The 16,021-nt window shown below is 35.9% G+C and overlaps 1 protein-coding gene across 1 annotated transcript in view; it reads left to right on the top strand.

Annotated features, from left to right (window-relative positions):
- WDR70 (WD repeat domain 70) overlaps window positions 1-16,021 on the top strand; it is a 143,560-nt gene that overhangs the window by 41,151 nt on the left and 86,388 nt on the right. Inside the window, exons 7-9 of the mRNA XM_052775775.1 lie at window positions 3,414-3,547; window positions 8,584-8,737; window positions 10,515-10,591. Of these exons, the coding sequence (XP_052631735.1) occupies window positions 3,414-3,547; window positions 8,584-8,737; window positions 10,515-10,591 (365 nt within the window). The remainder of the gene's footprint in view (window positions 1-3,413; window positions 3,548-8,583; window positions 8,738-10,514; window positions 10,592-16,021) is intronic.

Here is a 16,021-nt window from a genome sequence, read left to right as displayed (position 1 = left end):
AGACTTGTGAAGTATTTTGACTGCATAAGAATGCAGCTGTTATCACCTAGAGCAGAGGTGAGTTATAATGTGGGTATATATAGCACAGCTGGATTAGACTGGATGCAGTGAATGAAACGTATCATTGAAAAAAAGAGCTCTCTTGTAGAAAGACTATCTTTTTGTTTTATTTGTTTGTTTTAGAATACCCATGTCATTCCAGACATAAAAGGATGGGAGCAACTTCATATCTTAATATCAGTGTTGCACCCCAACATTTTAAAACACAGTCTTCGCATTATGTTCATACATAGTACTGTATTTCAGCTAAACTTACATATCCCATCTGTACCTCTTCAGTCTAATGAATGTGGGTTTGATGATGACTCTATTCCTGTGCAGCTGAAAAGTCTCAGAAAAGATTTCCCAAGCTGGAGAGCCTTTCCAGAAACCTGATTAATTTCCCGGTTGTCTTGCTTATACAGTGTAATAGGAGTTACTGTTCCCAATGAAACTTCAGGGCTGTTTTTTTCTTTTTTTCTCCTGACAAGTTTGATACATAGGTGGGTATGAGAAAGAATACATAATCAGAGGTATTCTGAACAGTGTGCTTACTAACGTCTCATGTCACAGCTGGTCCTTCCTGTAGTAGTTATTGTAGAATAAAACACTTGAGTCTATTAATTGAATGCATGATTAATCTGAAGATGCCCAGTTTTTCTGCATTTTAGAAATCATGTATGGAATGAATGGGGTTCAAAATTTGCATTTAAATGGTAAGAGGGGAATTTTTTTTTTGAAACATGTAAGAGGTTGCATCTCTGCAACCTTTAAAAATCAATTATGTCACAGTGACATAATCACTAATTGGAGTTTAATTCATTCTTAGGGATAACACAAAGCAGTACATTTAAACATTCGACTCACGGAAGTACAAAGAAAAATGTTGAATCTATTAGTAACTCTGTAAATTAGATTTTTGGGGTGAGCACTGGATTAGGACATCTGATGATCCTTTGCATTCTTTAGAAGAATGAGGTTTTAGACCTTCTCTAAAAGACAAGATTTCTGCAAGTGAATGCCTCTAAAATAAAGCAGAACAATTAGATTAAGGAGAAGTCAGTTGCCTGGTGAACAGCAGCATCATTTCTGCAACAACTTGGTTTTCTTGAAAGTACTTTTTTCAAACTGTTGGCTGTATGATGGCACTGTATGTTTGAAATATAGTGAGGTACCAGCATGAGGAACAGTGTGAGCCTTAATGAGATGACTAGAAATGAGTTGTTGATCAAATAAGGAATACCTAAGTGAGCCTTTTGTACACAAAACTGGAAGAAGAAAACTCAGAAGAAGCCCATACCCTTTCAGATAAGGAAACCTTAAATTTAGCAAAACAAATTGTCCATCTTAAAGAATAAATTCCATTCATAACTGGTGTTTTTATTGAAACATTTATTTTCTGTAGGTTATTTTTTCAACTGGGCATGGAAAAGAATATGTCATGCTAAATTCCATTTTTTAAACAGTGTTTTGTGTGAGAACTATTTAACAGTTTACATAAGTTTTAAAAGTCTCCATAGCACTGTCTATATATTAAAGCTTTAAAAAAAAATGCAGTAGTAGACTGATACATCTTTGAGACAAGGTTTTTTTGGTGGTACTTCTATGTGTCTGCATTAAATCAGTGACTGTCAGTACTTTTCATATATACATGAAAGGAGATACATACAGATGAGCATCCTTATATGCAAATTATTGTAATTTTTTCACATCAATATCTGGAATTTTTAGTATAAGTTTAGGCATCTGAAAGTAATTGGCCTGAATTTTTTTTTTTCCCCCAAAGAAGTTCCGCCTTGCTAGCCTATAGCTACAACACTATTCTTAGGTGTTATCTTTCACCCAGAAATTAAGGCTTTTCCTTCTTTTATTGTGTATACAGTTTTTTTGTTTGGTTGGTTTTTTCCCCACACAATTTTCTATAAGTCTGAATGTTCTTGGTGAAGTATAAGATTATTTTGTTTCCTTCAGAATTTTCTGCCTCATCTCTTCAAATCCCTTTCCAGGCATTTTCTAGAACTTCTTCTTCATCATCTTCTTCTTGTTCCCACTTTATTTTCTTGTGTTGAAGACTGTCTTCCTTGTTGTAAAAGGGTTTCTGAATCTGATGATTATCTATCTTACGTGTTTGGGATGACCCAGGTTTTTGTCCAATGTCCCCAGGTTAAAAGTCATCTGCTGGTTGGAGTCTAGGTTTTACCCATGGTCTGCCTAACCTGAAAGGCCTAATAGAGGTTAAACTGTGTTCGAGGGGTTAAAACCTAAGCATGAATTCCATATGAGTTTTCTCTTCTTCTGAAAGCTTTTTCAGTTATTTTAACATTTCAGGTTGTGTGTAATTTTGAATAATTCTAAAAATAAACATTTTACAGTTTTTGATATCACTTTTCAACACTATCTCATGTAGATGACTTAATTTTGGAGAGTTAATCTCTTTTCTTGTCTTACAAATTAATTTAACATGTTGTCTAGCTGATCTTGTATTAATACTTGAAATCATATTAGTAGATAGTATTTTCACAAATGAGAAAAGAGAAGAAATCGTTTTGAAGGTAAGTGAAAGGATGTTTAATCAATGAGATGCTGTCTGCTACTCTTCTCCATATGGTGATTTGAATACTACTATAATGAAGTTCTTCAAATAGAGGAACGAAAACAGGATTTTCACTCAAAATCCCATTTTAATCAACCTTTGATTTGAGGATAACAAATGAGAGTAATGAACATTAAGCATTCTTTCCTTAAAGTTCTGAGTGGCTTTAAGCAGCTAGTTTTGATATAAAACAAACGGTTTTTTGTAAATTTTTTTGAGCTTTTTTAGTTAAAATAGTATCTTTTTTAAATTTGTGGGTTTTTTTTAATCAAGTTTTTTTTTCTTTTCTTTTATTCAGAAGAGAAATTTAACCAAACAACATATATATGCAGATGAACTGCCTTGAATAAACTAGCGCAAAATCTTAAACTGATGGATGTTAAATGACTTTTCAGGATCCTCCTAGAAATATGATTTGTACTTTTGAGAAAAGTTCAGAGTACAATTTTTTTTTGTTAGAAGTGAAACATATCCAAATTCTGCAATGAGGCGATTAGAAAGCAAACACTGTAAACTAACTTTTCTCAGCTATCTTCAGTGGTTTGTTCAGATTATGTAATTTCCATTTCTGTTCTCGCTACCCCTTCCAAAGTACTCAGACATTATACAAGGTAGTGAAAATTCAAAACCAAAAATATAGCTGATGTATTTTAGAAAGAAACTAGCACACTGGATTATTTTTCTACTTTAGTAGTATTTTATATTTTGGTGACACCTGAAGAACTGTAGGGGAAAAAAAAAAAGCTTGAATGATCTTAAATTTTTTTTTTTTCCTGTATAGGTTTCTGCTTTGGGATTGGATCCTTCAGGTGCCCGTTTGATAACTGGTGGATATGACTATGATGTTAAATTTTGGGATTTTGCTGGAATGGATGCTTCTCTCCAAGCTTTTCGGTCACTCCAGCCTTGTGAATGGTAGGCATGAAGACTGCCTTTTTCACCTAAGACTGTGCCAATGTTAAGCTCGTAATAGAATGGAAGCTGTAAGCTTGTAAGATAGCTTGTTTAAAAGGCTTTGTATCCCATTGTACTTTTTGTGGTAAATGGAATGTGAACCTAAGAACTTGTCTGCTTATGTCTTTTCATGCTTTTTCCAATGACTTGTATATATTCCCCTTTTAGAAAGCTACAGGTGAATTTGCAGATGAAATTGTTAATAGCATATCAGCAAATAGATTATGAACCTCCCAAAGAGACAGGTTGACTTTCATAGTTGTAATCAAAATGAATAGAATACACTTTCCATATGTACTCTGCTTATATAAAATTAATGAAGAAGAGAAGAAAGTGAAAACAGTTGACCCGTTTGTGGAGAGCCTCTGTAGTTGCTGCCAGTATGTCTGAGGGGGGGGGTATCTAATTTTCATTAAATCCTCTGTTTCTGGAAGCACTGGTCCTTTGCATTGCACTGGTGATTGAATAACTACATAGTGTGCATTAAAAAAAGTATAAGTCTATTGTCTTTTTTAAAGAAAAAAAGCTGTATATTTATTAACATTTATCTATATTTTTTCTATGCATGTAAATTTAAAAAAAAGCACAGGAAACATTTTTTAGAGAGTGATTTCCATACTATCCATACTATTCACTGGTAATTCAGCAAGTAAACGAGCTGAGTTCATTTACTTGTTCCAGAGAATTGGAATAAGGAACTCCTTCAAAAGAAGTGCATGTCTCATGCACAGCAAACTTCCAGTTAAACACATTCATAAATTAGTAACACAGTTGTTCTAGCAAGGTACCTTCTAATATCTAATTAATGTGGTGCACTTTATAAGACACTTTGGTACACTTAAACAAGGGACTGAAATTTATTATGTATAGTAAGTAGTACTTAGAATGTCTATTTTTAATCATTATTGTCTTAAAAAGCTACAGCTGAATTTTGGTCAGTTTGGAAGGTTAGAATGTGTATGACTAATTATAGATGTGCCAAGAATCTAGATAATGAAAGACAAGAAAAAGTTGGGGCTGTTAGCCTGAAAAGGAGCACAATAGAAAGGGGTTCTACAGATGTTCTAAACTGAAAAATCAGGGAAATAAAAAGTGTGCTTTGATTCATTAAGCAATTCTAATCTCTTTGACAGACTTATCTTGTTATAATAAACTGATGAATGGCACATTTACTTTGAAAACATAACTTAGTAAACATGCCACTTTGAAATAAATAAAAAAAATTCTCCAAACGTGAAGTCACATTCAGATTTTTCTGGCATGAGTTTCATTTACATGATTAGTTAGCAGGATACAAATGGTATTTTCCTTTCCTCTGTCATAATTGAGCAGTAAGAAAGAGCTGACAGTCTTCACTCCCACAGTAGGAGACTATTTTAACTGAAGCATTTCCAAATTGAGCAGAAGAGCGCATTCAAATTTAGTAGCACTTGGTAATAATGGTATAAGACATAAATATAGTATAAAAACCACAAGTACAGTGTACGTTAATGAATGTATGAATGTTCTTGGTGAAATGTACGTTCTTGTGGTTTGAGTATGTTGAAGTATAAATGAAATACATAAAAATATAAATATAAAATAGTACAAAAAATAGAATTGACTGGTGAAAAGTTTGGGAATTTCACTTGTGTTGCAAGTCTCATGTACTGATTTGGGTTTTTTAAAAATATGTTATTTAAATACCCCTTCTGTATCTTTTTGAAAACATAAAACTGGACTTATAGCTCTGTCTGCTAGAAAGATCCAAACTCAAGAGAAAGTTCTTTCATGCTGACATTGAGGCATGCTGGTGAGCACTATGTAGAATATTACATAACTTATGCCTAGGTGTATATATATTCTTATATTATTTTTTTCACTATGGAATTTATTGCAAGGACTGTTAACCATTCCTAGACCTTAATTTCAAAGAATTCTGAGGTATGGAAGCTTTAGGTGTTAGCAGAAATCCAGTTCTGGAGCCATAAATTTAATTTCATTTTAAGAATAAAAAAGCCTGAGAATAATTCTATATTGTCCAGGCTCCCTTTTGTAACATAGTGTCAGATTACTCTGTTAATTTCTCCTTGGATTTGGGATGTAAGGAAAAAAAAAAAAGAGCCTGACAAAAAACTAGTACCTTCAAACCACACCTTGGTGCTGAAGGTGAAGGCAAGGGTAAGGCAAAGCTGTGTTACGTGTGTAGAAATTATTTGTGTGTCACGAGTCTACCCGTGTATGTAGCTCTGTTCTGCAAGTCCTGGCAGAAAGTGCTATGCGCGTTTGGCAGCTTTAAACCAAAATGACTTGGATTAATGCTATTAAAGGGAACTGTTTTTGTAAGTTTCCCAAGACTTTTGCTTTAACATTTATAAGAACCAAAAATATTTTCTTTAAGAACTGTCTCTGCAGAGCCTCACTCTTGGTCATACTCCAATAAACATCTGAAAAGCGGTAACTTCTGGGGCTCTGCAAATACCCTGCTTATAGAACCAATTTTTGGACTTGTTTTTAAAAGTCGTATTGCACAGTCACAAAGGGTTTTTTTCTTCCTTTAGATAAAGGTGGTGGAAATCTTGTCTCTCAGACTAATTTTTTCACAGGACTGATTTGATGAATTATTAGTTATGTTCCCATTGTGCTAGGCACTGTAAAATCAGGTGCTCTTGTTAGAAGAAACTTTAAATCTAAGATGAAAACAAGGTTTGTTCAAACATGCTGATATAGAACTACAAAGAAGCAATGAGACAGTATTGGTCAAATTATGAACAGTGCCATGTTAACAGTATTAATGTCTGTAGTTTTCATTTCAGTACTTAAGTGTCTGAAAAACAGTTTTCTCAGAAGACTCTGGGGGTATTTACATATTGTGGATTCTCTCAGAAATCAGATTTTACTTTTGGGCAAGCTGATTAATCATATCTAGGAGCCAAATCCTCTTCATGCATGAGGTATGCATCAAGCAAAAATAATCTTTTAGTGTAGTTTTTAAATGTATATTTTTGGTTCTTACATTTCAACAATGAAAAGTGCAAAACATGAATCTGTGCTTTGGAGATGTGTTGGGTATTTTCTTTTGACAATTTCAGCATTAGAGCGTGAGAAATATAACTAGGTAAGTACTTCATTCTGCATGCAGTACTCAGGTGGGGCTCAGGAATATTTTGAGCTTTGTACAAGTTGTGTTACGGCAAGAGCACTTGGATGTACAACTGGGGAAAAATTTTTAATTCCTAAGATATACTTGTTGCTCTAAAGCTGTATCTGATGGATTCTTTAGTCTAGGTTTATCAGCTTTCTCCAGAGAACATTCTAGACTTTAGATATTGTTTCTCCTGTGGGTTTCTTTTTAATTTTTTCAGTCCTTCCTCTGAGCTTAATGCAGCTGGCCTTCTTTCCCCTCTTCTGAGCAAGTATCCATTTTTGCTCCTGAGGCTCAGAATGCTTTTTCAGACACCGACTGTGATATATTTCAGAAATTCCCAGATTTGAGTGTCTCCTTTCTACTAAAAATCAGAGTTTATAATACTTCGGCCAATTCGACTGCCAGTTTGTATTCCATAATAGGGTGCTTGAAGTAATTTTTGGCTTTTGAATCATAATGTAATCAGTTTTGCCAAACATGTTTTGAATGAGAAACTTAGGCTTAGTTTGCATTACTATGATCGGTGCAGAACTTTTAAAACACGTATTACAAAGTTTTATGTGTTTTGTGTAGTAACTCACAGTTTGAGGACAGATTTAACAGATAATAGCTACTGCTGAGTCAGTCATGAAGTCACCGCCATATAAGACCTGAAACGTTAAATTATTATGTTACAAGTTGCATAGTTTTGTTGATCATCTGAGTGTTAATTTTGTTGATGTGAAATTGTGTTAAAAAGGTTTCCTTAAAGTTACTAGGGTTTGAATGCACATGGTTATGTTCTTCACCAACAGGAAGATACTCCTTTGAGGACAGTTTGGATGCCATAGGAATCCAAATCTAGCTGGCAAATGCATTCCAATCCTTAATTTGCGGTTAATTTAGCTGCAGAGCTGAAGCATTAAAATGAAGTACTGTTATTGTGCACGTTCTGTTAATGTGCCAGGATATAAATTCTGGCAGGTTGTGGAGTGGATAGACTGCTTTGCATTCTTTGCCATCCTTGTAATGGAGTATAGCTGGGTAGGGGTCAAAGGGATATCTGCTTCAGATATAGCAACTGCAGTGAACTTTGCTTATAAAGCAGGATGCTGAGAGTAGTTGCTGAAGCTGGAAATGGACTTTTCACTCATCAGCCATCTTTCCACTTTCAATTAATAATTTTTGTTGTCTTGGTATTATTCCATGATTTCTGTCCCAGGTTTTCTCAATCAATAGAAGACGTATGCAAGAAAACCTTTACCGCAAATGAACAGTCATCTAAGACATAATAGACTAGGCAGATTGTTATCTACTGTCATGTTTCCAGGGTTGATGGTATATTTAACTTTATCTAAGATTCTGATGAAACTATAGCCCTGAAAATAGAAAAAGATGCACGAATGCTGACATATGACTAATTTCCTGGTGTACAATGTACTGTGGAGTTTTATGTGGGACTACAACATCCTTTTATAGTAATTTATAGATTACTGTAAATTCACGAGTTGCTTTTGAGAAGATGAAAAAGAACTTTCAGTCCTGAAGAGCTAAATCTGACACATACTGTTTTTCACTTGGAGTTATAAGAGCGTTCTTGAAGTTAAATATGTTTGCCAGAAATGATATGTTAGGTGCCAGCTTTGTAAATAATATCGTTTGATGTGCTGCGTGGTTGAAGAAGGAAGTGTGACGTGCACACACACTCACAGAGAGGAATAAAAAGCTTTAATCCATGAATACCAGGTATTTTTTTTTTTCCACCTTTCTAGTATAGGACTGTATGTGGGTCTATTTCTGCAATACGTTTTCTCACCATTGACGCTTTTGTTTTAGTGTAGGCTTACAGGAACTGAAGTTAATTGAAACATTTTCTTTCTTTTCTTTTTAGTCACCAAATCAAATCTTTACAGTATAGCAGCACAGGAGATGTCATTCTCGTTGTCTCTGGTAACTCTCAGGCAAAAGTTCTTGACAGAGATGGCTTCCCAGTAATGGAATGCATAAAAGGAGACCAATACATTGTGGATATGACAAACACAAAGGTAAAGTCAGAAATTAATTGAATGCCAGAAGACTGACAATGTAGTGTATTTTTTTGTTCTTAATGAGAAACCTCATAAAGTTCAGTAAGGAAGAATGCAAAGCCCTGTCTCTAGGATGCAACAGTCCTGTGTATTGATATGTGCTAGAAGTTGTGGGACATTCATCCATGTAGGTGTTCAAGACCCAGCTAGACAAAGCCGTGGCCAACCTGATCTGGTGTTGACTATAATCTGGCTTTGAGCAGGAGGTTGACCAAGATGAACTCAAGAGGTCTTTTCCAATTAAAGTTTCTATGATGCTACAAAAAATTCATCTATTTAGAAGTGTATCTTGTAAAAATTGTCAGCTTCTCTCATACCCTTGTCCAACCAACCAAAAAGAATATTAGAAACTATTGATCTGGTCTAGTCTTTTCCCTTCTTCTACCCTCAATCATCTTGCTGATACAGTTTACCTCTTTCAAGGCAGGGGTTGGAGGTTGCTATTATTGTTATTTGCATGCCGTGAGTGTAAGACTAATAAGCAACAATGTGTACATTTTTAATGGTAGTTAAAAATGCAGGTGGAGGAGGGCTGATTCATAGTTTTGAAGTATTTTAACAACAGTTGATCGGGTTTTGACCACTTTGCCTTCGTACTTCCACAAACTATATGAGACAAGGATTCTGTTTCCATAGATGATTTAAATTTGGGTCATTTTTTAAATAGCTTAAGCCTAAGAAATGATGATAAAATCTACTGCTGAAACTGATGATAAAGTTGATTTATTTATTGCTTGCAAAGTATATTGCCAAATAACTAGGCTAAATGCTGTTTTGCCTAAAGCTGTTCTTGTCAGATAACTATTTCTTTTGGCTAGTGATACGTATATAAAACCATCAAATAGTGACACCTGCTTTAGTTCTTGTTTACTTAAAAATAAATCAGATCTTCCTTCTCATGTAAACTTCTAGAATTCCTGTGTATTGTGGTCCAACAGTTAAAATGCTAAAATATTTGTTATATCGCTCCATTAACTTTTCAGTATTTCTCTCCATATTAAAGCAAACTGAAGTAATTCCAGCATTGCAGCAGTAGCTTCCAAATTTCTCTTTGAATGTAGTAAATGAGCACTTGCTCAGTCAAAGAAGTAAAGCCAACTGGACAAAGACATTTTATATTCATAGTCATCATAATGGCAATCACTTACTTTGGATAAAATCCTTACCTTCTGTTTTTTCCATCCCGAAGAAACAAGACTGACTACTCAATTTGCAACTTCTAATCTTATATGAAAAACTCACCTGAGGTTAAACCCACCTTGTCTCTCAAATTCTGTTTCCTCAGTTTTCTCCAACAAAGTCTTTGGCTAGTGTAGTTTGGCATTGAGTATGTATATTGTGTCACCCTGGTAATTCTTGTTATTCCTGTTACTTCTGTGTAGCTTGGAACACATTGCATGACACCATATTGATGCCTCATTTCGTGCTTTCTCTGCATTACACTTCTCCCAAGAAAAAAAGGGGAAGTATGATTCCATGCCATTCTCTGAAAGAAAAAATATAAATAGAAGAATAGCAGGATTTTTATAATTCAAAAATGAAAACAAGCAAGGATAAAACAGATTAGAGTACATAAAATCTGTTAAATCACTGTGATGTCAGTCAGCCATTACTGTGGTCAGAAGGGTCTGATTTGGCCCTCAGCTTTCATGTGATTCCACTTGAAGGATTTGGAGTAAAATTTATAAGACATCTTACAAAACCTGGTAAGACTTCTTTGTGTTTATTTCCTTAGGGTCACACAGCAATGCTCAATTCAGGGTGTTGGCATCCAAAAATAAAGGAAGAATTTCTGACATGTTCTAATGATGGGTGAGTATTGAGGTCTATCTTTGTCAGGGTTTTTTCAGAGGCTTGTTTGGCTTTTGTGTTTTAATACTGTGCCCTAATATGCTTTAAATATCATTCTTTTAAATCTTGAGCAAGTGCTCAGGACGATGTTAGGTGAGATCTGGAAGCAAAAATTTTGTTTTGGCTCTAGATAATTGATATATTTTGTCTGTATTATTTTAGTTTTGTAATTTAAAATAAGTTCTACTGATATTTCATGAAAGTTGTTGGTTAAATATGTTTTTACAAAAATTCTTGGGCAAAATTTAACTTTACCCAGTATATCTTCAGAGTAGAATAATTCCTGTGGAGAGTCTCAAATGTAGCTGAATTCGCTGGGAAGATAGAGTATTTCAATCGGAAGTTGCAAGTTTTATGTTAAGTGTATTTAAATATTGATGGTTTAACCCCAGCCAGCAACTAAGCACCGCGCAGCTGCTCACTCCCCCCCTTCCCCAGTGGAATGGGGGAGAAAATCGAGAAAAGAAGTAAAACTCGTGGGTTGAGATAAGAACAGTTTAATAGAACAGAAAAGAAGAAACTAATAATGATAATGATAACACTAATAAAATGGCAACAGTAATAATGAAAGGATTGGAATGTACAAATGATGCGCAGTGCAGTTGCTCACCACCCGCCAATCGACACCCAGTTAGTCCCCGAGCGGCAATCCCCCCGCCCCTACTCCCCCCAGTGTATATACTGGATGGGACGTCACACGGTATGGAATACCCCGCTGGCCAGTTTGGGTCAGCTGCGCTGGCTGTGTCCTGTGCCAACTTCTTGTGCCCCTCCAGCTTTCTCGCTGGCTGGGCATGAGAAGCTGAAAAATCCTTGACTTTAGACTAAACACTACTTAGCAACAACTGAAAACATCAGTGTTATCAACATTCTTTGCATACTGAACTCAAAACATAGCACCGTACCAGCTACTAGGAAGACAGTTAACTCTATCCCAGCTGAAACCAGGACAATGTTGTTTGCCGAGTGTCAGAAAGGCTGTTAGAAATCATTTTGTGGATTCACTCTTGGTCTTTGTGGTTAGAATCAAACTGCAAGATGTCAGTGTGGCGATTGCATTACTTAATAAAGTTACTGCCGCAGTAGCAGGATTGTGAATGATTTTTGAACTGATGTATTAAGTATGCAGTCTGCTTTACTCCAGAGTAACAGTGAGGGGGAAGACTGAATTGCCCCACTAATGTATCTGTAGCATGGTCCGTGGCAATCAAGACCCCAATTATCAGTTACTTTAAATGACATAGGTATTTTTTCTAAAAAGGCACCAACTTACTGGCTTAACACACAGGTACATGGAAAGATGATTTTAATAGGAAAATTCACAATTTCTGGCAAGACTGTGGCAGAAGGAAAAAACCTTAAATACTACAATGTGCTTAACAGAGCAGTTCAATTTTAAAAATACATGCAAGTTATAAACAAAGTTTTTACTTCCATAGTAGAAATATTTATTAAATGGTAGAATAGTTACTTTTAAAAGTTTGTTGCTCTTTTGAATGTAGTTAGACATTAGTACAGCTTCTTAATTAGGTTAAATAGTTTGTAGGTAGAGAAAAACAAATTAAGATATTATAAATAATGAAGATTGTCTAATTTTGTACTGCCTAAGCAGTGCCTAAGTAATATACCAAATACGGTTTCAGTGCGTCCCTGATGCTTGAATTGCTGTGAACTGAAATAGTCTGGTCAAGTAAGTAAAATCCAGATAAAGACTGCTGTAAATGGCTGCATAATTGCATTTTCAGAGACACTATATGGCTGACAATACAGGAAAAGTATTTTAAACCCATTTCATTTTGTTTCATGCTAGTGACAAGTCTTTCCAGGATTTGGACACATCATGTGAAAAGAAACAATGTGGATTGCTTAATTTGTGATCCAGGACTTAAATGTTAAAGACAGTATTCCATCTGTGAAATTTAATAATAACACAAACTATAAAGTTTCCAAAGTTTAATCAGTAATTAAACTTAAGACTGGAGCTGTAAACTAGAACAGAATAGAATAGTTCCAGTTGGAAGGGACCCACAGTGATCATCTATCTAGTCCAACTGCCTGACCAATTCAGGGCTGACCAAAAGTTAAAGCATGTAGTTATGGGCATTGTCGAAATGCCTCTAAACACTGACAGGCCTGGGGCATCCACCACCTCTCTAGGAAGCCTGTTCCAGTGTTTGACCACCCTCTCGGTAAAGAAATGCTTCCTCATGTCCAGTCTAAACCTCCCCTGGCGCAGCTTTGAACCATTCCCAGGTGTCCTAGCGCTGGATCCCAGGGAGAAGAGCTCAGCACCTCCCTCTCTGCTTTCCCTCCTCAGGAAGCTGCAGAGAGCAACAAGGTCGCCCCTCAGCCTCCTTTTCTCCAAACTAGATGAACCCAAAGTCCTCAGCTGCTCCTTATAGGACATTCCTTCCAGCCCTCTCACCAGCTTTGGTGCCCTCCTCTGGATGCACTCAAGGACCTTCACATCCTTCTTAAATTGTGGGGCCCAGAACTGCACACAGTATTCAAGATGAGGCCCCCACCAATGCTGAATACAGCAGGATAATCACCTCTTTTGACCGGCTGGTGATGCCGTGTTTGATGCAGCCCAGGATGGGGTTTGCCCTCTGGGCTGCCAGGGCACACTGCTGACTTGTATTGAGCCTGCTGAACTAAGAAAGTAGGAGTCTGAGTAGGGAAGGTCATGGGATTATGCCAATGTCTAATGAGCTGGAAAACTTAATTAATTCAAAGAGATAAAGAAAAGGTTTTTTTCATTAAATATGTTGTGTCAAGGTTTGTTAGTGAATAGCACACCTTGAAAAATGTATGTTTCATTAGTAAATGACAGTAGTTTTTGGTATTATACAGTATCGGATGAATTTCTGACTTTTTCGTGGTGGGCCTTGCCATTGCTTTTATAATGTTGCAGAATGCTCAAGTGGAAATGTGGCTCTAAATAAATTAAGGTACTGTCTAGTGATTTTTGAATAAGGAAAAACAACTGCTGTAAGATTGCTTTATTATGGTAATTTCAGAGAGTATTTTGCATAGCGAAATAACATTAGAATACTTAGGTTTCAGAGGAGAGATGTTTAAATCTGTTTAAAGAAAGAAGTGGGCCATGCCAGCAAGGGATAATTGAGAACTGTTATTGATTTACGCTTAAAGGAAACAGGTTTTCTGAATTTCAAGTAAAAGCAGTTTAAAAATTTGATGTATACTAAACATTCCAGAAACCAGAAATTTTGCATTTTGTACTGATTATTCTACATTCTATCTTGCATAGAATGTGTTTATGGATGTGATTAAATGTTACAGCTGTTTATATATCTATCAGCCTGTCTAATTTTTTACATTTAATCCAGTATTTACACCTGACCCTTATGTGTTGAAGAACTATATTTCATTGATTTGTAAAGCTGGCTTTTTTTGTTTAAGTCAATAGATTTGCACTTAATGAAACTCTTGCAGAAATATGAAACTGTTGAAGAGTCTGTGTGAAAACTTGGTTTCTGTTGCATGCAAAGCCAACAAAACAACTATAACAGAACTTGAACTTTGGAGATGGCGGCCTTATCAGGTCAGACCAAAAGACTGGCAGCCTTTAGTCTAGAGAGAAGTCTAAATGCGGATAGGATGTGATGAAAGTTTGCAAAACGTTCAAGATGGTAGATGAGCTGAATGTGGAACCGTTGTTCGCCAAAACTTCTTATACTAAGCAGCATTTGTTTAAAGGGGCTAGAGTTAAGTTTAAAACTAATAAAAAAAATACTTATTTTTTGGATACTGTCCAAATATATTCTGCAATGTGTTGTCACAGGAGGTTGTGAAGGCAGGTTTAAAAAGGGATGAGAAAAATTCATGTTTAGAAGGGCTCATAAACAGGTAGGAAATGCAATAGGCATTATAATATCTCTTATGACAGTTGTGGATAGTGGGGGGGAATGAAGGGAATACACCATAATGGCCAGACTTGGTCAGCATTTATTATTGCTGTGATCAAAGACTGAATACAGGGCTAAATGAACCTGTGGCCAGATTTAGTCGGATGTTTCTTATATTTTTATATGTTCTTCAGTGACAGTTAATAATTAAGCTGGAATTTCATGCTATACTACTGTTGGAAATGTAGTGTGTGGATTGTTCTCAAGATATAATGCTTTTTGCAGTAGTTCTATACAGTTGGTGTGCTTTTCATGCAAATAGGCTAACTGTTGGTAAGGTCTTCTCCCTTGAGGAAGATGTTGAGACAAAGCCCAATATATCTTTATGTGGTTTTGATACATAGACATTTCAGGTAAGAATGTTTCATCTAGTTTAAAAAAAAAATTAAAATCTCCCAGTCCTGAATGAGACTTTATACAGGGCAGGAGACCTGCCTGTAGCCAATTTTGACATTCCTGACATTATACATGGGTGTGATTTGGCATTCACAGTCCTTGACATATTCCTCTCTGTCATACTTTATCAAGAAGATCTGTATCTGTAACAGGATAAATGAAAGGCTTTACAGTATCGCATATTGGAGGAAAAGGTGAAATCAAACACCTACTCATTGCAAAGTTTTTTATCCTGACAGTGCACTGCTGCTCTTGTATACGGTGAAGATGAGCTCTGGAAATTTTGCAGTAGATTGTGTTAGTTTTGTTCCAAAATTGGTACTCGAATTATGGTGAATGCTGTGGAACTTTTAATAGGGAATGTGGTGCTATCTGTATCTCTAGATGTTGAGATTTAATCCTCACATTGGAAGAGGAACTGCCACAACTGGCATGTGTGGAGAAGGACACTTAACACTAAACACCAAAATGGGACCCTTCGGAGGGTCAGTCCTGAGTGTATGGATGTAGAATGAAACCAGTGTTGCCTTCAATAGGCATGAAGGAAGTCTTGAACATCTTACAGTTTTGCTGGCTTTAGTCTCTATTGGACATCACACGGAACACTGAAGCAAGACAGTATTAGCTCTTAAATAGAGAGTTCTCCACTCACTTGATCAGTATTTCTGTGTGTAGAGCTTCTGTGTACTCCAAACCTGGTTGCCAGAACCAACACCTGTTTTTAAAGATGCTTGTAAGAAGAGGTGTAAAGATTTTCAGTTTATCATCTATGAATTTGGAAGCTGCTGAAAATAGCAGTTGAAGCACATATATCATGCTCCTTGCGGCATGCTGAATGGCAGTATCTGAAGTTGAAGGAGAAGATGACACAGGGGAGCACCTGAGGGATGTTAATGTACTATTAAACCCTAATCTGTACATTCTATGCATCTAGATAACATTTGCACCACCTATAGAGAAAACAGTCATTCATAAACTGAATGTTAGAACTATTTACAAATTGTGGAGTGTATTTTATGTGACTACTGTAGCATTTGCATTGTCTGTCTGTTTAGTTGAGTGGTTG

This window comes from Harpia harpyja, chromosome Z (genome assembly GCF_026419915.1).
Source record: "Harpia harpyja isolate bHarHar1 chromosome Z, bHarHar1 primary haplotype, whole genome shotgun sequence".
NCBI lineage: Eukaryota > Metazoa > Chordata > Aves > Accipitriformes > Accipitridae > Harpia > Harpia harpyja.
The sequence above is the reverse complement of the archived record's forward strand: the minus strand, read 5'-3'. Positions and strand labels throughout refer to the sequence as shown.